Here is a 22,857-nt window from a genome sequence, read left to right on the forward strand (position 1 = left end):
ACAAATTCAGATAGAACCTTTCAAGCTCACAAAATGCTGAACAAATTATACTATATAAACCAGAGCAGTCCTGATTGTCACTTCTGACTAGCTGAGTCACGTTGTAGGCCAATGTTAAACCCCTGATATACACACCCAATAAAACACACACATGATTATGAGAAACTTGAGTTGTGTTTAAAAAAAGGAATCTTCTTCATAGCAAATTTTATCTGTCAAGCCTGGGAACAAAGACAGAACATTTTGTTTTTAGAGAGTGATGTAATGATCTGTTTTGTTGTTTGAGCAGTATGCTGACTTGTGATTTGTGTTGACTACCACTGCAGCACAGTTTTATGTTGTATTTTGTTTGTGTCTTATAAGCCCCTGAGGGTTGGGCACCTTAGCCCTCGTTCACACAGGACGCCGAACGTAAGCAGAACTGAAGCTTGAAACAGCACAAGCTGAACTTACGCCCTACTGTTCACACAAGACGCCTTCTCTTTTCCTCTCAGCGCCTATACTCTCGCGCCTTAAACCCGCCCACAACTCCCATTGACTTCATGTCTCATGGCTTCACGGCTTCAGCGTCACGCTTGGAAATTCGGCGTCAATCCTGAGTGATCGCTTCGGCGTGGCGTGAGCGTGGCTTCGTCATGGCGTCAGCATGGCATGCGCGCGGGTGGTGTGAACGGCTTCGCCTGTTGGACGCTTAAATGAAACTTGTGGATACAGCATAGGTACAGCTTCGGTTGAGCGTTGCTTTGGCATCCTGTGTGAACGGGGGCTTAGGGTGCATGAGACACAAGAATAAAAATCAATCAATCATTCACTCAATCAATCAATCAATCAAACAATGAAAGCAATATGTTAATATTCTATAAAAGCTTTGACACTTGGAGTGAGTGAGTGAGTGAGTGAATGAATGGATGGATAATAAATTCCTGTGTTTGACACACACAAACTGTAAGGTGTAGAAACATGTTTGACACACACAAACTGTAAGGTGTATAAACATGTTTGATACACACAAACTGTAAGGTGTAGAAACATGTTTGATACACACAATCTGTAAGGTGTATAAACATGTTTGACACACACAAACTGTAAGGTGTATAAACATGTTTGATACACACAATCTGTAAGGTGTATAAACATGTTTGACACACAAACTGTAAGGTGTAGAAACATGTTTGATACACACAATCTGTAAGGTGTATAAACATGTTTGATACACACAATCTGTAAGGTGTATAAACATGTTTGACACACACAAACTGTAAGGTGTATAAACATGTTTGATACACACAAACTGTAAGGTGTATAAACATGTTTGACACACACAAACTGTAAGGTGTAGAAACATGTTTGATACACACAAACTGTAAGGTGAAGAAACATGTTTGATACACACAAACTGTAAGGTGTATAAACATGTTTGATACACACAATCTGTAAGGTGTATAAACATGTTTGACACACAAACTGTAAGGTGTATAAACATGTTTGATACACACAAACTGTAAGGTGTATAAACATGTTGGACACACACAAACTGTAAGGTGTATAAACATGTTTGACACACACAAACTGTAAGGTGTATAAACATGTTTGACACACACAAACTGTAAGGTGTATAAACATGTTTGACACACACAAACTGTAAGGTGTATACTGTAAACATGTTTGATACACACAAACTGTAAGGTGTATAAACATGTTTGATACACACAAACTGTAAGGTGTAAAAACATGTTTGATACACACAAACTGTAAGGTGTATAAACATGTTTGATACACACAAACTGTAAGGTGTATACTGTAAACATGTTTGATACACACAATCTGTAAGGTGTATACTGTAAACATGTTTGATACACACAATCTGTAAGGTGTATAAACATGTTTGACACACACAAACTGTAAGGTGTATAAACATGTTTGATACACACAAACTGTAAGGTGAAGAAATATGTTTGACACACACAAACTGTAAGGTGTATAAACATGTTTGACACACACAAACTGTAAGGTGTATAAACATGTTTGACACACACAAACTGTAAGGTGAAGAAACATGTTTGACACACACAATCTGTAAGGTGTATAAACATGTTTGACACACACAAACTGTAAGGTGTATAAACATGTTTGACACACACAAACTGTAAGGTGTATAAACATGTTTGATACACACAATCTGTAAGGTGTATAAACATGTTTGACACACACAATCTGTAAGGTGTATAAACATGTTTGACACACAATATGTAAGGTGTATAAACATGTTTGATACACAAACTGTAAGGTGTATAAACATGTTTGACACACAATATGTAAGGTGTATATAAACATGTTTGATACACACAAACTGTAAGGTGTATAAACATGTTTGACACACACAAACTGTAAGGTGTATAAACATGTTTGACACACACAAACTGTAAGGTGTATAAACATGTTTGATACACACAAACTGTAAGGTGAAGAAATATGTTTGACACACACAAACTGTAAGGTGTATAAACATGTTTGACACACACAAACTGTAAGGTGTATAAACATGTTTGACACACACAAACTGTAAGGTGAAGAAACATGTTTGACACACACAATCTGTAAGGTGTATAAACATGTTTGACACACACAAACTGTAAGGTGTATAAACATGTTTGACACACACAAACTGTAAGGTGTATAAACATGTTTGATACACACAATCTGTAAGGTGTATAAACATGTTTGACACACACAATCTGTAAGGTGTATAAACATGTTTGACACACAATATGTAAGGTGTATAAACATGTTTGATACACAAACTGTAAGGTGTATAAACATGTTTGACACACAATATGTAAGGTGTATAAACATGTTTGATACACACAAACTGTAAGGTGTATAAACATGTTTGACACACACAAACTGTAAGGTGTAGAAACATGTTTGACACACACAAACTGTAAGGTGTATAAACATGTTTGATACACACAAACTGTAAGGTGTATAAACATGGAATACAGTATATGTGAGCGTTGGTTCATATTGAAGATGTACCTTTCACACTCTCCTTCAGCAGCAGTGGGATAGGACACTTGTTGTGGATGAGCATGCGAGGACAGGGGTCCTCATTCAGAGTGATGTATGTCACCCCAAGGTGCTCCTGATATGTCAGCACCAAGGCTCTGCAGCAAAACAAATAAACACATAAATAAACAGACCACAGACATCTCACACCCTATTCCTCCACATCACAGATAGGAGCACGCACACACACACACACACACACACACACAGGCACACGCACGCACACACACACATGCAACCGCACCCGCACGCGCACACACACACACACACACACACACACACACACACACACACGCTCAGATGTCAAACGTCACATTACTGCTATGTCCGTTTCCCAATCCCTGAGGTGCATCCATGGGCAGAGCCCTAATTGAAGCCAGGCATGCAGTGTTACTCTGTGTGTGTGTGTGTGTGTGTGTGTGTGTGTGTGTGTGTGTGTGTGTGTGTGTGTGTGTGTGTGTGTGTGTGTGTGTGTGTGTGTGTATGTGTGTGTGTGTGGGGTGTGTGTGTGTGTGTGTGTGTGTGTGTGTGTGTGTGTGTGTGTGTGTGTGTGTGTGTTCTTGTGTAGCTATCTTAGTTTGAACCAATTTGAGCTTTATACCCATGAGGACATTTTTAGGAAAGTGAGGACATTCTGGCCGGTCCACACTTTCTCACTGCCTTCTGCAGCTGTTTGAAGGTTAAGACGTTAAGTTAGAATTGGGTTTAGATGATGGTTATGTTAGGGTTGGGTTTAGATGATGGTTATGTTAGGGTTGGGTTTAGATGATGGTTATGTTAGGGTTGGGTTTAGATGATGGTTATGTTAGGGTTGGGTTTAGATGATGGTTATGTTAGGGTTGGGTTTAGATGATGGTTGTGTTAGGGTTGGGTTTAGATGATGGTTATGTTGGGTTGGGTTTAGATGATGGTTATGTTAGGGTTGGGTTTAGATTATGGTTATGTTAGGGTTGGGTTTAGATGATGGTTATGTTAGGGTTGGGTTTAGATGATGGTTGTGTTAGGGTTGGGTTTAGATGATGGTTATGTTGGGTTGGGTTTAGATGATGGTTATGTTAGGGTTGGGTTTAGATTATGGTTATGTTAGGGTTTAGATGATGGTTATGTTAGGGTTGGGTTTAGATGATGGTTATGTTAGGGTTGGGTTTAGATGATGGTTGTGTTAGGGTTGGGTTTAGATGATGATTATGTTAGGGTTGGGTTTAGATGATGGTTATGTTAGGGTTGGGTTTAGATGATGGTTATGTTAGGGTTGGGTTTAGATGATGGTTATGTTGGGTTGGGTTTAGATGATGGTTATGTTAGGGTTGGGTTTAGATTATGGTTATGTTAGGGTTTAGATGATGGTTATGTTAGGGTTGGGTTTAGATGATGGTTATGTTAGGGTTGGGTTTAGATTATGGTTATGTTAGGGTTGGGTTTAGATTATGGTTATGTTAGGGTTGGGTTTAGATGATGGTTATGTTAGGGTTGGGTTTAGATGATGGTTATGTTAGGGTTAGGTTTAGATGATGGTTATGTTAGGGTTGGGTTTAGATTATGGTTATGTTAGGGTTGGGTTTAGATGATGGTTATGTTAGGGTTGGGTTTAGATGATGGTTATGTTAGGGTTGGGTTTAGATGATGGTTATGTTAGGGTTGGGTTTAGATGATGGTTATGTTAGGGTTGGGTTTAGATGATGGTTATGTTAGGGTTGGGTTTAGATGATGGTTATGTTAGGGTTGGGTTTAGATGATGGTTATGTTAGGGTTGGTTTAGATGATGGTTATGTTAGGGTTGGTTTAGATGATGATTATGTTAGGGTTGGGTTTAGATGATGGTTATGTTAGGGTTGGGTTTAGATGATGGTTATGTTAGGGTTGGGTTTAGATGATGGTTATGTTAGGGTTGGGTTTAGATGATGGTTATGTTAGGGTTGGGTTTAGATGATGGTTATGTTAGGGTTGGGTTTAGATGATGGTTATGTTAGGGTTGGATTTAGATGATGGTTATGTTAGGGTTGGGTTTAGATTATGGTTATGTTAGGGTTTAGATGATGGTTATGTTAGGGTTGGGTTTAGATTATGGTTATGTTAGGGTTGGGTTTAGATGATGGTTATGTTAGGGTTAGGTTTAGATGATGGTTATGTTAGAGATGGGTTTAGATGATGGTTATGTTAGGGTTGGGTTTAGATGATGGTTATGTTAGGGTTGGGTTTAGATGATGGTTATGTTAGGGTTGGGTTTAGATTATGGTTATGTTAGGGTTGGGTTTAGATGATGGTTATGTTAGGGTTGGTTTAGATGATGGTTATGTTAGGGTTGGGTTTAGATTATGGTTATGTTAGGGTTGGGTTTAGATGATGGTTATGTTAGGGTTGGGTTTAGATTATGGTTATGTTAGGGTTGGTTTAGATTATGGTTATGTTAGGGTTGGGTTTAGATTATGGTTATGTTAGGGTTGGGTTTAGATTATGGTTATGTTAGGGTTGGGTTTAGATGATGGTTATGTTAGGGTTTAGATGATGGTTATGTTAGGGTTGGGTTTAGATGATGGTTATGTTAGGGTTGGGTTTAGATTATGGTTATGTTAGGGTTGGGTTTAGATTATGGTTATGTTAGGGTTGGGTTTAGATGATGGTTATGTTAGGGTTGGGTTTAGATGATGGTTATGTTAGGGTTAGGTTTAGATGATGGTTATGTTAGGGTTGGGTTTAGATTATGGTTATGTTAGGGTTGGGTTTAGATGATGGTTATGTTAGGGTTGGGTTTAGATGATGGTTATGTTAGGGTTGGGTTTAGATGATGGTTATGTTAGGGTTGGGTTTAGATGATGGTTATGTTAGGGTTGGGTTTAGATGATGGTTATGTTAGGGTTGGGTTTAGATGATGGTTATGTTAGGGTTGGGTTTAGATGATGGTTATGTTAGGGTTGGGTTTAGATGATGGTTATGTTAGGGTTGGTTTAGATGATGGTTATGTTAGGGTTGGTTTAGATGATGATTATGTTAGGGTTGGGTTTAGATGATGGTTATGTTAGGGTTGGGTTTAGATGATGGTTATGTTAGGGTTGGGTTTAGATGATGGTTATGTTAGGGTTGGGTTTAGATGATGGTTATGTTAGGGTTGGGTTTAGATGATGGTTATGTTAGGGTTGGGTTTAGATGATGGTTATGTTAGGGTTGGATTTAGATGATGGTTATGTTAGGGTTGGGTTTAGATTATGGTTATGTTAGGGTTTAGATGATGGTTATGTTAGGGTTGGGTTTAGATTATGGTTATGTTAGGGTTGGGTTTAGATGATGGTTATGTTAGGGTTAGGTTTAGATGATGGTTATGTTAGGGATGGGTTTAGATGATGGTTATGTTAGGGTTGGGTTTAGATGATGGTTATGTTAGGGTTGGGTTTAGATGATGGTTATGTTAGGGTTGGGTTTAGATTATGGTTATGTTAGGGTTGGGTTTAGATGATGGTTATGTTAGGGTTGGTTTAGATGATGGTTATGTTAGGGTTGGGTTTAGATTATGGTTATGTTAGGGTTGGGTTTAGATGATGGTTATGTTAGGGTTGGGTTTAGATTATGGTTATGTTAGGGTTGGTTTAGATTATGGTTATGTTAGGGTTGGGTTTAGATTATGGTTATGTTAGGGTTGGGTTTAGATTATGGTTATGTTAGGGTTGGGTTTAGATGATGGTTATGTTAGGGTTGGGTTTAGATTATGGTTATGTTAGGGTTGGTTTAGATTATGGTTATGTTAGGGTTGGGTTTAGATTATGGTTATGTTAGGGTTGGGTTTAGATTATGGTTATGTTAGGGTTGGGTTTAGATGATGGTTATGTTAGGGTTGGGTTTAGATGATGGTTATGTTGTGCCAGAGTTTCAGAGCGTTTTCAGTGATTTCTCGAGGCCCACAGAATATTGTGTGATATTACTATGTAAACACCAAACACGCCCAAAGAACGATGAGACTCTCTTCTATCATCAGCAAAAAAAGTTTATTGATATCATTTTCCGTTCTTTAGTTATGAGCCGGAGAAGATAGGTTGATTTCACCAAAAAGAGACCTTTCAAACTAGAAGCTGAGATAATTAGCCTTTTGTGAAATGAAGCATTTCAAGCACATGACTGACTCTGAAGCTAATATTTTCTGATGTGACACCTCAAAAATAATTTCCTTCAATAAAACAGTGAAAACAAAGGAATTTTGTTTGGCAAAATAATATTTTTTAGCTGCAACCAGCAGCGCTGGCCCCTGCGTGCGCTGCTGGTTGCAGCTTCTTGCTGGTCTTGATTTACTGCTGGTGGGCATCAGATATTCTAGCTTGTGTTTGCCAATCCTGTCCTGCTGTCTGGGTCTGTCTGGGTCGGTGTTGTATGCTGCCCCTCCTCCGTGGGTGTGTCTCTGGTGGCTCTCTGCTGAGTTTGCTCTGCACTGAAAAGTGCGCTACATCCAGCTTTTTTACAGCGTTCCGCGTGTATTTGTCACCGGCTCCCATCGCTTCCAGTTGAGAATAATAACAACTCCACAACTAATCAACTAATCAACTAATCAATTGTGGCAGCAGATTGGCTGCTGCAGGCACAGCTAACGTTATGCTTCATGCATATCGATGCATACCGATGCGATTTCCGTTTCCCCATGACTTCTCTCTTTTTTCCTCGCCTTTCTCTAATCTGGAGAGCACTGTCGCCACCTAATGGGTCCGTAAAATAGCTTTTACACATTCAACATCCACCATACTTTCACAGGAGATGGATCAGGCTTTGATCCACGTCCCACCGTCAAAAAACGCAATTGACGACAATCGTCGTCATTGGCACTCTACGTTAGTATTTGAATTGACGACGATTGTCGTCATTGGCACTCAATGAGTTAAGGTTTGGGTTAGTGGCTCTGATGGTTAAGGTTTGGGTTAGGGGCTGTGATGGTTAAGGTTTGGGTTAGGGGCTAGGGAACGCATTATGTCAATGAATGTCCTCACTAAGATAGCTATACAAACGCATGCACGCACACGCGCGCGCGCACACACACACACACACACACACACACACACACACACACACACACACGTAGAGGCACACAGCTGACCAATCTAAAAACAAAAATCAGTAGTTTATCTGTGACGAAAGCCACAATTTATTCACTTCTCAGCTCATGGGCCTAATTACATACACTGCATCTGTGTTCTCTGTCCAAACAGCTTTGCACTCTGGCCACCCCAGTGGAAGAGATGCCGGGAAGCAGAAAGAAAGACAGAATGAAAGAAGAGAGGAAAAATGAAGAAAATAAAGGGTGAGTGAAAGACAGAAAGAGGTGAGACAGACTGAGAGGGATCGTGCGAACAAGACAAGCACAGAGAGTGACAGTGGAAATGATGAGGGCATTTCTCCCTGCGCTCCATCGCCCGTGTTTAACAAGCTGTGAGCAGCTACAGTTCCTCTCTGCTTTGTGTCCTGTGCCAGCCGAGGCTTCGTTGCCCTGCTCTAAACGGACTGTTGCGGCCAATAAACCGCAGACTCCACTTCACCCACCTGCTGTTCTGGCTGCCGCTGGAGCCCGGCTCCCCAGGAACCGACACGCTCTGCCTGGGGAAGTCTGGTCGGACGGGGACGGGGAGGCTCCAGCCAGAGGACATGGACCCAGCCCCGGCATCCGGACTGGGAATCAAGCTGAAGAGCATGTGTCTGAGGGGCAGAGGGGACTCCACCTCACCCTGGACTCTGGTTCGGACCTGGTCCCAGCACGGCACAGAACAGGGCCTGGCGGTAGACTCCTTCTCTGAGGGAGCCAGGCTGAATGCTGACGTCTCTGGGATCTCACAGGGCTGAGGGAACGACAGAAAGAGAGGAAAGGAAAGGAAAGGAAATGAGTGGAGAAAAGAGAGCAAGAGGAAGAATAAAAGCAGGGCAGTGGAGAGATGAGAGCAGAGTAGAGTAGAGTAGAGTAGAGTAGAGAATCTTTATTTATCCCCCTTGGGGCAATTCATATGCAGCATAACAAAAATGTAATTTAAAAACATACAGACATAAAACAGTAAAAAGTAGTCTTAAAACATAGTACATTTAAAAGGACACGAAACCATGTAAGTTAACACATTGACTGCCAGCCGTTTTTTTTTGCTGTAGGTAGCTTCTGCCAAGCCGTTTTTTGAGGATTATGGCTCATTTTACAAGAGCCGAGGATTCGTTTCAGCTTGGAGTTTGTGAACATACAATATCTCAAAAGTACTAATAGAATGTGTACTTTCTCTGTCTAAAAGAGTTAGTTTGTAGAGTTAGTAGTTATGTAAGCATTAGCAGTTGAATACAGCATGGTTTTAGCGTCAGAAAGAATATTCAGAGATAAACGGCTTTTTGTGAAATTGGATGGAACAGTCACTTTAACCATTCATTTTTGGCTCTCTCTCTCTCTCTCTCCCTCCCCCTCTCGCTCTCTCTCTCTCTCTCCCTCTCGCTCTCCCTCCCTCTCTCTCTCTCTCTCTCTCTCTCTCTCTCTCTCCCTCCCTCTCGAGTTGCTTCAACTCCTCCCTCCGTGGGCGGACAAGCTTGTCACCAGTCAGTGCTTTGCTGCTCTCCTGTGCCTGCATGTCTGCACGGCCGCTGTTTGAGGAAGTCGGGATGGACTCGCTCGTTTGGAGTTTTGGTTGAGAGAAGCTTTTGCGATTCTGGTCATATTTATGCTGCGTGTTTCAAAGTGTGTTCCTCCACCTGTAATCTATCACCCGATCATAGTAGATCGGCTGAATCTATTATGTAAATTTGCAATCCCGCATCGCCAGCAATCAGCGCGAAAAGGAGAGCGTTTTCCCCCATCCATTTTTCATGAGAATGGCTGGGCTGAGAATGGCGTGACAAGTTAAAAAAATGCTTTCCTTCCTCTAGCCAGGAGAGCACTGTTGCCACTTAGTGGGTCGGTGGAATGGGTTGTAAACGTTCGGTGGCTCCAATAATTATATAAGAGATGTAAAAGGGTTAGATGCACAACCCACCGTCAAAAAAAAAAAATCGATGCCAAAAACGTGTAAACACGTTGTTGGCAGGGAACAGCTGGATTCTGAAAACGTGTTCATACGTTGTTGGCAGTGAATGTGTTAAAACAGAAAAGGGGGCATGAAGTAGGCTACTATTCAATTCAACAGTTCAGACAGCGAATAGCCTCAGGAACAAAAGAATGGCTGTATCTGTTCCTGCAACAGCGGGGCATCCTATACCTGCGCCCAGAAGGAAGGAGGGAGGGAAAACTCAGGGTAAAGAGGGTTAGTAGAGTAGAGAGATGAGAGCAGTGGAGAGATGAGAGCAGTAGAGAGATGAGAGCAGTGGGGAGATGAGAGCAGTAGAGAGATGAGAGTAGTGGAGAGATGAGAGCAGTAGAGAGATGAGAGCAGTGGAGAGATGAGAGCAGTAGAGAGATGAGAGTAGTGGAGAGATGAGAGCAGTAGAGAGATGAGAGCAGTGGAGAGATGAGAGTAGTGGAGAGATGAGAGTAGTGGAGAGATGAGAGCAGTGGAGAAATGAGAGTAGTGGAGAGATGAGAGCAGTGGAGAGATGAGAGTAGTGGAGAGATGAGAGCAGTGGAGAGATGAGAGCAGTGGAGAGATGAGAGTAGTGGAGAGATGAGAGCAGTGGAGAGATGAAAGTAGTGGAGAGATGAGAGCAGTGGAGAGATGAGAGCAGTGGAGAGATGAGAGTAGTGGAGAGATGAGAGCAGTGGAGAGATGAGAGCAGTGGAGAGATGAGAGTAGTGGAGAGATGAGAGCAGTGGAGAGATGAGAGTAGTGGAGAGATGAGAGCAGTGGAGAGATAAGAGCAGTGGAGAGATGAGAGTAGTGGAGAGATGAGAGCAGTGGAGAGATGAGAGCAGTGGAGAGATGAGAGCAGTGGAGAGATGTGGAGAGGTGAGAACAGTGGAGAGATGTGGAGAGATGAGAGATGTGGAGAGATGAGAGCAGTGGAGAGATGAGAGCAGTGGAGAGATGAGAGCAGTGGAGAGATGAGAGCAGTGGAGAGATGTGGAGAGGTGAGAGCAGTGGAGAGATGTGGAGAGATGAGAGATGTGGAGAGATGAGAGCAGTGGAGAGATGAGAGCAGTGGAGAGATGAGAGTAGTGGAGAGATGAGAGCAGTGGAGAGATGAGAGCAGTGGAGAGATGAGAGTAGTGGAGAGATGAGAGCAGTGGAGAGATGAGAGTAGTGGAGAGATGAGAGCAGTGGAGAGATAAGAGCAGTGGAGAGATGAGAGTAGTGGAGAGATGAGAGCAGTGGAGAGATGAGAGCAGTGGAGAGATGAGAGCAGTGGAGAGATGAGAGCAGTGGAGAGATGTGGAGAGGTGAGAACAGTGGAGAGATGTGGAGAGATGAGAGATGTGGAGAGATGAGAGCAGTGGAGAGATGAGAGCAGTGGAGAGATGAGAGCAGTGGAGAGATGTGGAGAGGTGAGAGCAGTGGAGAGATGTGGAGAGATGAGAGCAGTGGAGAGATGAGAGCAGTGGAGAGATGAGAGCAGTGGAGAGATGTGGGGAGATGAGAGCAGTGGAGAAATGAGAGCAGTGGAGAGATGAGAGCAGTGGAGAGATGAGAGCAGTGGAGATATGTGGAGAGGTGAGAGCAGTGGAGAGGTGTGGAGAGGTGAGAGCAGTGGAGAGATGAGAGCAGTGGAGAGATGAGAGCAGTGGAGAGATGAGAGCAGTGGAGAGATGTGGAGAGGTGAGAGCAGTGGAGAGGTGTGGAGAGGTGAGAGCAGTGGGGAGATGTGGAGAGGTGAGAGCAGTGGAGAGATGAGAGCAGTGGAGAGATGAGAGCAGTGGAGAGATGTGGAGAGATGAGAGCAGTGGAGAGGTGAGAGCAGTGGAGAGATGTGGAGAGGTGAGAGCAGTGGAGAGATGAGAGCAGTGGAGAGATGTGGAGAGGTGAGAGCAGTGGAGAGGTGAGAGCAGTGGAGAGATGTGGAGAGGTGAGAGCAGTGGAGAGGTGAGAGCAGTGGAGAGATGTGGAGAGGTGAGAGCAGTGGAGAGATGAGAGCAGTGGAGAGGTGAGAGCAGTGGAGAGATGTGGAGAGGTGAGAGCAGTGGAGAGATGAGAGCAGTGGAGAGATGTGGAGAGGTGAGAGCAGTGGAGAGGTGAGAGCAGTGGAGAGATGTGGAGAGGTGAGAGCAGTGGAGAGAGGGTGCAGAAGACGAGAGGAGGTGAGGAGAGCAGATGAGAATAAAGGAGTGGTGGATGCAGAGTGGGGTCAGGAAAGGATATGAGATGGGACAAGAGGAGAAAAAAGAGACGATGCGAGCGGTTACCACATTGTTATTGTACTCTCTTCTTTCTCCCACTGAGCTTAGTGCTAAATTGGTAGCAGAGGAGCCCTGCTGTGCTGGGTTAGCAGCCAGCGAGCAGCGAGTAGCCCAGTACTATGGGGATTATGCACTAAGCATGATGAATAGAGCAACTAGAAAGGCATTCCTGGCCTTGTTTGTGGTCTGTGTTATTGTTAAGCCCATCGCCCGCTATTTCGTTTTTTTAAGGGATTCTTTTTTTCCCTTTTTAAGGTTTTTCAGTCAATTAGTGGCAACTGGCAAGCCCTGCCATCCTCCTTTAAGGGGATCTGAAGGCTTGTTAAATGACATCACTGCATTGTTGCTCTCTTTGGGGACAAGCAGCAGATGAAAGCGATGGGGGGAAACCTGCATCCAATTCTGGGTGTTTGTCTAATGTCCCTGTGAAGTGCCATTGCCACATGGTGAGAGCGAGAGAGGGGGGGGGGGGGGGGGGGGGGCAACATGATCTGATGGAAAACGGCTTGCTACATGCGGTGGTGGCCGTGTGTGTAGGGAATGTGTGCAGTAATGTGTGTAGGGAATACACTGTATATGTGAGTGTGTATTGCACTTGCTTCAGAAGCTTCAGTGGGGGAGGCAGACATACGGCCATTCTGGCTATGAGGTGGCAGTGTGGAAGCTAAAGGCCCAGGAAATACACTATTTCACTTCACATGACACTATTATACACTTGACACTATTTCAGAGCTGCAGTAACAGCACACTGCGTTAATCTGGTGGGGGCTTAGAGACTGGCCAGGTGTCCTGAGCTCTGAAATATTAGCCTGGCATAGCCACAACTTTCACTTGGCTCCATTTTGTTCTAGCACAGTGCCAGCACAAGCACAATCTGTCATTTCTTTCATGTCTAGGTAAAGTGGGTGAGTGGGATACATACACACATCACATCCCCCCCCCCCCCCGTCCCAAACAATCATAATACAGTTTCAAAGCTCTTGGTTGGTGGGTGTCTTCTTGTGTGCATAGCAGCTACGTTAGTGTTCGGGTGCCTGTTGTTGCACCCACGTGGGAAAGGAGGATGGTGATTGGTAGAGATGTAGGGATGGAGTTGCGGGGGTGGTGAAAGGATGGGGGCGAAAACACTAACAGAACACACATTGTTCCGCCCCCCACTCTGGTTTTACACAAACACATGCACACACCACGCGGGTTATTACAATTTATTTATTTCCCAGACTTTTCCCTCATGCATTTTGCTTTTGTTACACCGTTTTCCTCCTGAATGATTGTTTTCATTTAGTGTCTTCTCATCTTGTTATTTTTATTTGTTTCTTTTGAGGTGAGGTGATTTTTTTACAAGCCTTTTTGCTGTCTTGTTTTCACCTGCAAGGTTTTTTAAATGAGTCTATTCCCTCATGAAACTTCCATTGAGACCACGGAGGTTTACTTTATTGCGTGCATATCTCAGTATGTGAGCGTATGAGAATAGAGTGTGACTCATCGTAACACTTTGAGTTCAGTGCAGATAGAGAAGAGGGTATATGTTTGTGTGTGTGTTTTGCGTATTACCTGGTCTTCAGTTGCTAGCGCGTGGTCAGACAGCAGAGGTCTGTATTGGACAGTATAACGAGTGTTGTTGACGAGTATTGTTCTGTCCTCGATTTGTAGGATCTGGACGCCGTGCCTCACCACAGACGACACGCAGAACTGACACAGCTACAGGGCAAACAGCAGACGCAGACGTGTCAGCCAACAGCACCAGAGAATCAACTGTTTTTACTACTTGCTAGACCTGGACCTACGAGCTACATCACTATGCCATTTGCCATGTGGTGGGAAAACAGAGCAAACTAAATACGATGTTCCAATAGTTCACCACACGTTTAAATGAAAAAGAGATTTTATCAAAGTGGGTAAGCGACAGACAAGCCAAAGACATAACAAAGTACAGTACACGTAATGTCTAGTCTAAAAGATGTAGCCTGGCCCCCCACTGTGGTGAAAAAGACAAAACTAATGTTTCCACTAAACTGTACTATACTGCAAAATATATTCAGGTTTCCCACCGCTGCTGTGATGTAAAATTCCATGAATTTTTCATAACTTTCCAAGACTACTTCAAAGCGCTTCCATGTACATAAAGACTGTATTCTGGTCCTGGTTCTTGGTTTGTTGATGTTTTTCAGGTCAGAAAAGTTCTACAGGGGTAAACAGTCTGGTTTCAACTACTGTTGGGCTTGCTGAGGGGAAAAAAACAGTTGAAAACCACCACCTAATGCAATAAATGTGTGAAACAAGTTGTAAAATATACTCTGATATATTCCTGTAAAATGAACCGACGAAAAATTACCGTGATGTTCCCAGACTTTCCCAGAAAATTAATCATATTGCTTCACTTTTCCTGTCTTGAAAAGTTATATTTCATAACTTCGATGACTACCAGTTGGAACCCTATGTATTATATGATTAGTTTTAAGGTTTGTTCAATGTTCCCTGGTCCTGACCTTCTGTCTTCCAGGGAAGGCCCCCAGGGTAATGTCAGCCTCCACATATCCATCCTCGTCCAGAGTGACCACATCTGACCCGGAGCCCTCCTTCCAGCGAGGGGAGGTCAGGTCGTGGACCAGCTTCAGTGCCGTGGCCTTGTGGACAGTGTTGGTGTGGGCCCAGTAGATACCAATCTGGAAGGCTTCCTGGATGGAGGAGAGGGGAGAGAATAGGGAGTGTGAGATTGAAGGAGGCACTGGGAGCAAAACATATGGAGAATTAGAGAGAGAAAAAAATACTGACAGGATTTGCAATTATATTTGACTGTATTTCATTTAGCTTCAGAAATAGCCACATGCTGGGATCCCGACAACTCACGTCAACCTTCCTTACAGTTTCCATATTTACTCCATAACATCTAAGACAGTGTTGGTTATTGAAGAGTATATGACTTCCACCGTCGATGGCGCTGTCGCGGAAACATCCTTCCCGTACCACAGGCGCTTGACTGACACACTGATTGCACATTTGGCCAGTGGAAATCTCTCGCATCACGCTGATCAAACCCGTCTTCTCTCATAAAGCCATCAGCTCTGAGAGACACAGCTGAGGCCAAGTCCTCTCTCCACTTGCCCTTACCTAATAAATACCAGGGCGCTATGGAAACAATACTTTATTTGTTTCTACTTCACAGCCCATTACACATTTACAACTTTTTATTTTGTTGCTCTCTGATGAAGCGTATCAGCACTTGTCCTTTGATACAGTATGCTGCCTCCCCACTTAGCTCTGGGGTTGGCAGAAAGAGACAGCAGAGCGATCTGTGTGTGTGTGTGTGGGGGGGGGGGGGGGGGGGGGCATGTGTGTGTTATGATCCACAGAGGGAAAACCATCTGCAGAACTCTCCTTCTGATCTCAGATGCTAGTGAGAAGACATGCCTACAGTACTGTATATCTGTATATGGTGACAGAGCTGGGCAGCGGATAAAGAGTTAGACAGGGAATGTTGCTGTAATGCAGCTCTGGTGAATGATCTCAAGTTTTGTGCCTATTAGTCAAGATTGAAATGTGGAAAGAATGTGTTTCATAATGAAGGCTATCTGGCCCTGGAGGGCCAAGGCCAAGACTGATGTGACTTTATTTCAACTTTTATTATTATTTATTTCTCATGATTACCGTACTTATTTTGACTTTTATTACATTTTTTGATTTTCCAACTATAGATCAGAATCAGGTCAGAATTAGTTTGATTGCCTAAGCAAATTTGCACATACAAGGACTTTGATTCCCATAGCTCAAATTAATTAAATAAATAAATAAATAAATAAATAAATAAATAAATAAATAAATAAATAAATAAATAAAAAAGTTTAAGTTGTCTGTGTGCATATCTTTTATGCACGCCCACACCCCAGGTCAAATTGGGCTGAACATTTTCACGGTGGTGGGTTATGATCTGCGGTCAGATGGGCAAATTGTAAAGTCCTGGAACTGCCTGAAAAGTCCTGGAAACCACCTGGAAACCACCTCATGCCCACACCCCAGGTGGGATTGGGCTGAAAATTCGCATGGCGATCAATAAAAATTACACTTATAGGGAATAGCTCCATTGTTGAGGTAGTATACAAATAAATGAGTGCATAATGCAAAAAGTGTAAGCATTTAAAGAATTTAGTCAACATATCAGCATGATGCTGCAGCACTTTTCCATGCAACACTATCGCACTTCAGGTGTCTTGCTCAAGAGAACAGTGGACATGAGGACAGATGGCTTCCCACCTTGAGGTTGGGCGGTACGATGACCTTGCCGGCGGGTATCTGCAGCACGATGGTCTCTCCCTCAAACAGCCAGAGGTCCCAGTGGGAGTGGTTGGCCAGCAGGGCCCAGGGCAGCACCTCCACCAGCAGGGTGTTCAGACCTGACTTCCAGCAGGACAACTTCACCTGCATGGGACTGTCCCACTGAGCAAGGGGCTCCACCACAGACCTGTGGAGACGGAACACAAAGTTGTGTAAATGATTAGACATGACTGGGGTAAATTTCAGTGACAGATACACAGTATGAGACAGGAGAGAGAGGTAACATATTTGATTAACATAAGCCATTTGGGGGACACTTTTATCCAAAGTGCCTGACAGTACCATGTGTTAGCTTACAGACATTTTTACCTACCATTTTATCTACCATCGATCCATATTAGCCCGCAGGCAGGCAGGCAGGCAGGCTGAACAAACCTAAAGTTAAAACCCATGCCCTTCTGCTGTACTTACGACTCAAGGAGTCGCTATTGAGATTGTTTCTACTTTTAAGTTGGTTTTATTCTTGATAATGACTTGTCTTTTAAACCGCACACTGAAAACCTGGCTAAGAAGTTGAAAGTAAGGTTGGGATTCTATTTTAGAAACAAGTCATGTTTTTCCTTTTATACTAAAAAGAGGCTTGTCGTTGCTACTTTTTTGCCAGTGCTTGATTATGGTGATGTATTGTATAGGAATGCCTGTTGTACTTCTTTGCACATGCTGGATGCTACTTACCATAGTGCCCTTATAGGTTCATTACAGGCTGTAGATCTTTTACTCATCATTCTACATTATGAGAAGGTAGGTTGGCTGTCCCTGTCTGCTCGTAGGCTTTTCCACTGCTACATCTTTATCTATAAGGCTTTCATTGGTCTGTTACCCTTATATCTCTCTTCACATCTGACCCCCACATCGAATGTATCTTATAGCCTGCGTTCTCAGGACTATCTAACTGCCACGGTCCCCAGAACTCGCATTGAGTTTGGGAAGAGGGCCTTCACATTTTCTGCTCCCTCTTCCTGGAATGGACTTAAAAAAACTCTGAAGCTTCAGTCTCTTGTAACGGTTAGGGATGCACGATATATCGGCAATCATATCGGTATCGGCCGATGTTAGTCATTTTTTAACATATTGGTATCGGTCCAATGTTGCAATGTTAATATCGGTTATCGGTATCAGCCAAATTCTTCACATTGAGATGAAATAATGCAGTAAATCTATGATTTATGGGCTTTTACAAATGTTTTTGAAATAAATAAATGTATAAATTTTTCAAATTCAGTGCTTACATGTGTTTTTCAGTATGTACAAAATGTTATTATCATAGAAATGTGTTTTTATACAGATCATATCGACATCAGTAAATATCAGTTATCGGCCATAACAGCAATGTTAATATCGGTTATCGGCATCGGCCAAAATTTTCATATCGGTGCATCCTTAGTAACGGTGCACGTTTTTAAAGCACAACTCACAGACTTTTTAACAACTGACTTGGGAGTGTGTAATTGCTTCACAACATAATGCTTAGTGGGCGTTGTACACTGTGTATTGATTGCTGCATGTGTGCGATGCTAATCCAACTTGACCCTCGCTCCAACGGCGTCCCCTGTAACCCCCCCTTCATCCCTTTTGTCCCCCCCCCCAAATTTGGCTACTGCTTGCTCTATTTTATTTCCCTCCCTACTTTTGTGTTCACTGTCTATCCTGATGGTTTGTCCATCTGTGTTCTATATTGGTCTGTTTTTTGTTTTTGTTTTTTTTGTTTCTTGTTTTTATGCTGCCATTTTGGCCAGGTGTTGCTCGAAAAAGAGTTCTTTGATCTCAAGCTTCTTTTATCTGGTTAAATAAAGGTAAAAAAAAGAAAAAGAAAAAAAACTCTAATGTGCTGAGCTTGTTTCTATTTAACTTCACCACAGACATACATTAAATAGTCACAATGACTTATAGCATATATCAACACACAAACAGACACGCAGCTACCTGTAATGGAGTATTGATAAACAACGATTAACCTCAAATTGGCTCGGTAATAAACCCATCCATGGACCATCAACAAAATTAACGTAATTTCTCCTCTCTGTATTATCATGTAATTTGGCTACGGGTATCTTTTACACACTCACAAACACAAAGAGAGCCTTAATGCCTTAAACAGGCATTTAAATCTGCCATACATAAACAAGCCAATCTCATAGCAGCTATACTATACAGACCATTAACACGCTGGCAACAGTCACAAAGGCCACACAAACACACAGAAAGAAACTGTCTGTAAACAAGTTATGCAACACAAACAGATAGAGAGAACAGTGGAGTCAGCATCAGGGAACACACACGGGCATGTAAAGACACAGACAAACAGGCTGACAGACAGGAACACACAACACCATTTTTCCACAATCCACTGATAGCAAAACAAACAGTTCGCTCAGACTGCCTCTGAAGTTCAAAGCCATCAAAGACGACCCAATCTAACCTCTGCCCCGCCGACAAAGCCGGCTTGACTACACTGAGCCTACCTACCATCTCAGGCCTGACATGATGGACCCAAAGACTCCCTGCTGTCAAACAGGTCCAAAAAAATCACTGCTGATAGTTGTTCTTTACCATTAGCTGGTGTGTGTGTGTGTGTGTGTGTGTGTGTGTGTGTGTGTGTGTGTGTGCGAGTGTGTGTGTGTGTGTGTGTGTGTGTGTGTGTGTGTGTGTGTGTGTGTGTGTGTGTGTGTGTGTGTGTGTGTCAGAAAGCATGAGACAGAGTGCTCTCCGACAAATGACACCTGGCACACAGTGGTGAGACCGACGGGTAGAATAGTGAAGATGGTGAGTGACCTTAAATAGGATCAGTTGGTGTCTACTGTTAACTGAGCAGAGTTGTATCACAGACAGACTCCTATCCCATATAATGTCAGGTAAGTCAATGCCAAGTTCCCCCTGCCACACTTCTCTAATCCTCTCAGTAGAGGCTGTGGTACAGTTGTCAAACAAACATACAAATCTAGAAATTAGATGCTTGGAGTGAGGAGGGCTTAGCAATACATCAAAAAAAGCACGTTCATCTAGACTGGAAGCACTTCAAAAGTGCGAATCCTGGAATCGAACATAATTTCTGAGTTGCAGGAATCTGAACCAGTTCGTGCCGGGCAACTCAAACTTCCTCTTCAGTAGATCAAAGGATGCAAAATGACCATCTATGTATAGGTCTTTGATAGCACCTAGCCCCTTCTCACTCCAGGCATGGTAGTTTCTGTGTGACCATGGACACAGAAAAGAGTGATTGAAACAAATTGGCGTATGGACAGAAACATCTGGTAGGCTCAAAACACTCAACACAACGTTGGTCTGCACCTACTGAATTAAATTTATCCCAGTGAATTGAGTGCTCCAGGTCCTTCTTGGGTTTACCCATTTATTTCTGTTGTGACTCCTAATTTGTTTAATAATTATTTTTCACAGCAAAACTTAAATTTAAATTTCCTAAGGTCCCAGGGTTTTCTAACTTAGCAAATAGCATGGCTGGCAGTGAAGAGTTAGCAATAGAGCTGGCCTCCATTTTCAGCCACAGGGGGTCCCGGGAGTTATATTGCCAGGGATCCCCTGACTTCAAAACATTAGAGCCCTAACATTAGCAGCCCAGTAGTAGTGCCTAAACACTGGTAAGGCCAGCCCTCCTACAGACTTGGGCTTTTGCAAATTAATTTTCAAGATTCTATGTTTCTTGTAGTTCCAGATATAAGACGGAATTATAGTCCAGTAAAAAAAAAAAAAAGCAGATGTAAGAAAGATGGGGAGGTTTTGACACAGATAGAGAAACCTGGGAAGTGAAACAATCTTAATTGAGTTTATGCGACCAATCATGGTCAGGGGCAGGATTTTCCAGTTTTCTATACATTGTTTAAGTCTTAAAACAAAATCATCAAAATTCAACTTGAATATTAGTTTTGGATCTCTGGGTATGGTCAAGCCAAGATAGATAAGGCGGTCCTTTGCCAATTTGAATGGGAGATTTTCCAGAAAGCCGGGAGTAAAGACATCAGAAAGAGGCATAAGGTCACTCTTTGTCCAGTTAATTGTGTATCCAGACAGCTTACCAAAGGAGGTGAATAATTCTAGAAGAGGGGGGATAGATTTTTCTGAATTATGTATTACATCGTCGGCATACAAACTAATACACGTTTCAATACCACTGACCTCCAGGCCTGCAAGGCTTGGGTGGCTGCGTATTTTTAGGGCAAGGGGCTCGAGCACAATGGTGAAGAGGACTTTAAGAGGGATTTAAGTTCTTGACAGTACTACCCCAACCTTCATCACATCATTGCCCCCCCCCCCCCGATTCACGCGTCCCTGAACACACACATTCAACTTTTTTTTAAACACCTGTGTAGAAATTAGAAACACGTGACATGTCTCGTATAGCAAATTATTTATTTAAATGGTGTAAGTTACTAATAAGTTATATTAAAAGAGTTCAATGAGAGCTCTGCAACATAGGATATAGTGGCACACTTGGTGCTTGTGATTTAAAAAAAGTTGTCTAATAGTAAACTAAGTTCCAAAATTAATTGTGGACAAATAATATGAAAATGAATAGACATGAATATGATTTTTTATGTTTTAAATAGAATTTTGCAAATCATCAGCATTCATTGATCAGTCTTTAATTTGTCGATTTAATGAACTGTTTTTATTAAATGGGCTCATATGCATTTTTATGAATAATAGGTTTATAAATAGTTTTATCAAATGTCTCATTTAAAAGCATTTTTTTCTGGAACCCTTCTAGAAGGTGGAAGGTGAATATGTACAGTAAATCCAAGTAAATTACTGAAAATTATTTGGAACAAACCTTTTGGACATAACGCACGAGACACAGAGGGGAAAAACACACAGGAGATGCGCAGGAAATCCAATCAGCAGAGAAAAGCAGAGAAAAAGCTTCCCACAAGGAATCAAACAACTGAAATCAGCAAAGAATTGGGCAGACAATCAAAGATCACCTTGAAAACATTCCTGGATGAAGCAGCTGACTTTTGCGTGTCAGAGCGGAGGGAGGCTCCAAAACCAATTGGTCTATGCATAAAAGCTCTCTCTCTCTCTCTCTCTCGTCTGTTGTCCACACATGTAAAAGACAACCGCAAATTAGCCAAATCAATCAATTAAGCTGACAGCTGTTGCGCTGCACAACAGAAGTCTCGTAAATGGTCAGTATCTCCACAACTACTGTAAGGATAATCAACATTCCTGGAAACAAAATAGGCTATGTGAAATGACTTGGGGTACATGGTTTCAGGAACACACACTAAGCAGAAACAACGGCAAGGCTTCTGCACACACAGTCAACATGCGCTCTGCACACACAGTCAACATGCGCTCTGCACACACAGTCAACATGCGCTCTGCACACACAGTCAACATGCGCTCTGCACACACAGTCAACATGCGCTCTGCACACACAGTCAACATGCGCTCTCGGTGCGCCAGAGTCCGTGCATGCATGAACATGCCGGGAACTGGACAGGCTTTTAATAATTTAAAAGTAAAAACTTTAAATAATAAGCAATTTAATAAGAGAAAGTGAAGAGAAAACAACTAAGTGGCACAAGAGAGCTCAGCAAGCCATAATAGAACAATCAAGAGAAAAAGTATTGAAGTATTGTACATGTGTACTGAAAAAGGCTACAAACAATGTACATCTTCAATCAAATAAACAGGGGCACAAAACGCAACGCATTTGAACCTGGCTGGTCTTCGTCAGGCTGTACTAGCTTGGTTGTGGGCTGCCGCACCTGTATAAAGAGCATAATGTGGCATGGGTGAGGTGACGTGGCACACGGAAGAACGTGTGACGCAGCAGTGATGTCAAAAGATAGAGTTACATGAGAAACATGAGATCTCATGTTTGTAGTAATCCAAGAAGCACCCTTTTTCTCTTGATTGAAGCAATTGAATAAGAAATCAGAAAACTAAATGTTGTTTATGTTGGTATAATGTCAGTAGATGTGTTTTCTTGTTGGAAATGCGATCCTGACAGCTTGTAGGCTATGTGGATTTTGGCAGGCAGCTGCTGTGTCACTCTGTCCCCTCTTCCCGGTACTGCGTTCAGCGTCCGAATCTTTTAATGGTGCTAAGTACCGCACCATTCCGGTCCACTTTCACCTGTGTGTGTGTGTGTGTGTGTGTGTGTGTGTGTGTGTGTATCTATATATATATATAATTGAAGATGTGGACGTTGTTTCAAGTTCTGTGTTCAGCCACAG

At 42.7% G+C, this 22,857-nt stretch overlaps 1 protein-coding gene across 1 annotated transcript in view; it reads right to left on the reverse strand.

Annotated features, from left to right (window-relative positions):
* Positions 1–22,857, reverse strand: part of vps13b (vacuolar protein sorting 13 homolog B) — a 661,063-nt gene that overhangs the window by 19,824 nt on the left and 618,382 nt on the right. Inside the window, exons 52-56 of the mRNA XM_083634457.1 lie at positions 16,580–16,787; positions 14,818–15,006; positions 13,883–14,029; positions 8,581–8,873; positions 3,037–3,164 (exon numbers count right to left, since the gene is read on the reverse strand). Coding sequence (XP_083490583.1) covers positions 3,037–3,164; positions 8,581–8,873; positions 13,883–14,029; positions 14,818–15,006; positions 16,580–16,787 — 965 coding nt within the window. The remainder of the gene's footprint in view (positions 1–3,036; positions 3,165–8,580; positions 8,874–13,882; positions 14,030–14,817; positions 15,007–16,579; positions 16,788–22,857) is intronic.

The sequence above is a fragment of the Poromitra crassiceps genome (assembly GCF_964638095.1).
Source record: "Poromitra crassiceps genome assembly, chromosome: 1".
NCBI lineage: Eukaryota > Metazoa > Chordata > Actinopteri > Beryciformes > Melamphaidae > Poromitra > Poromitra crassiceps.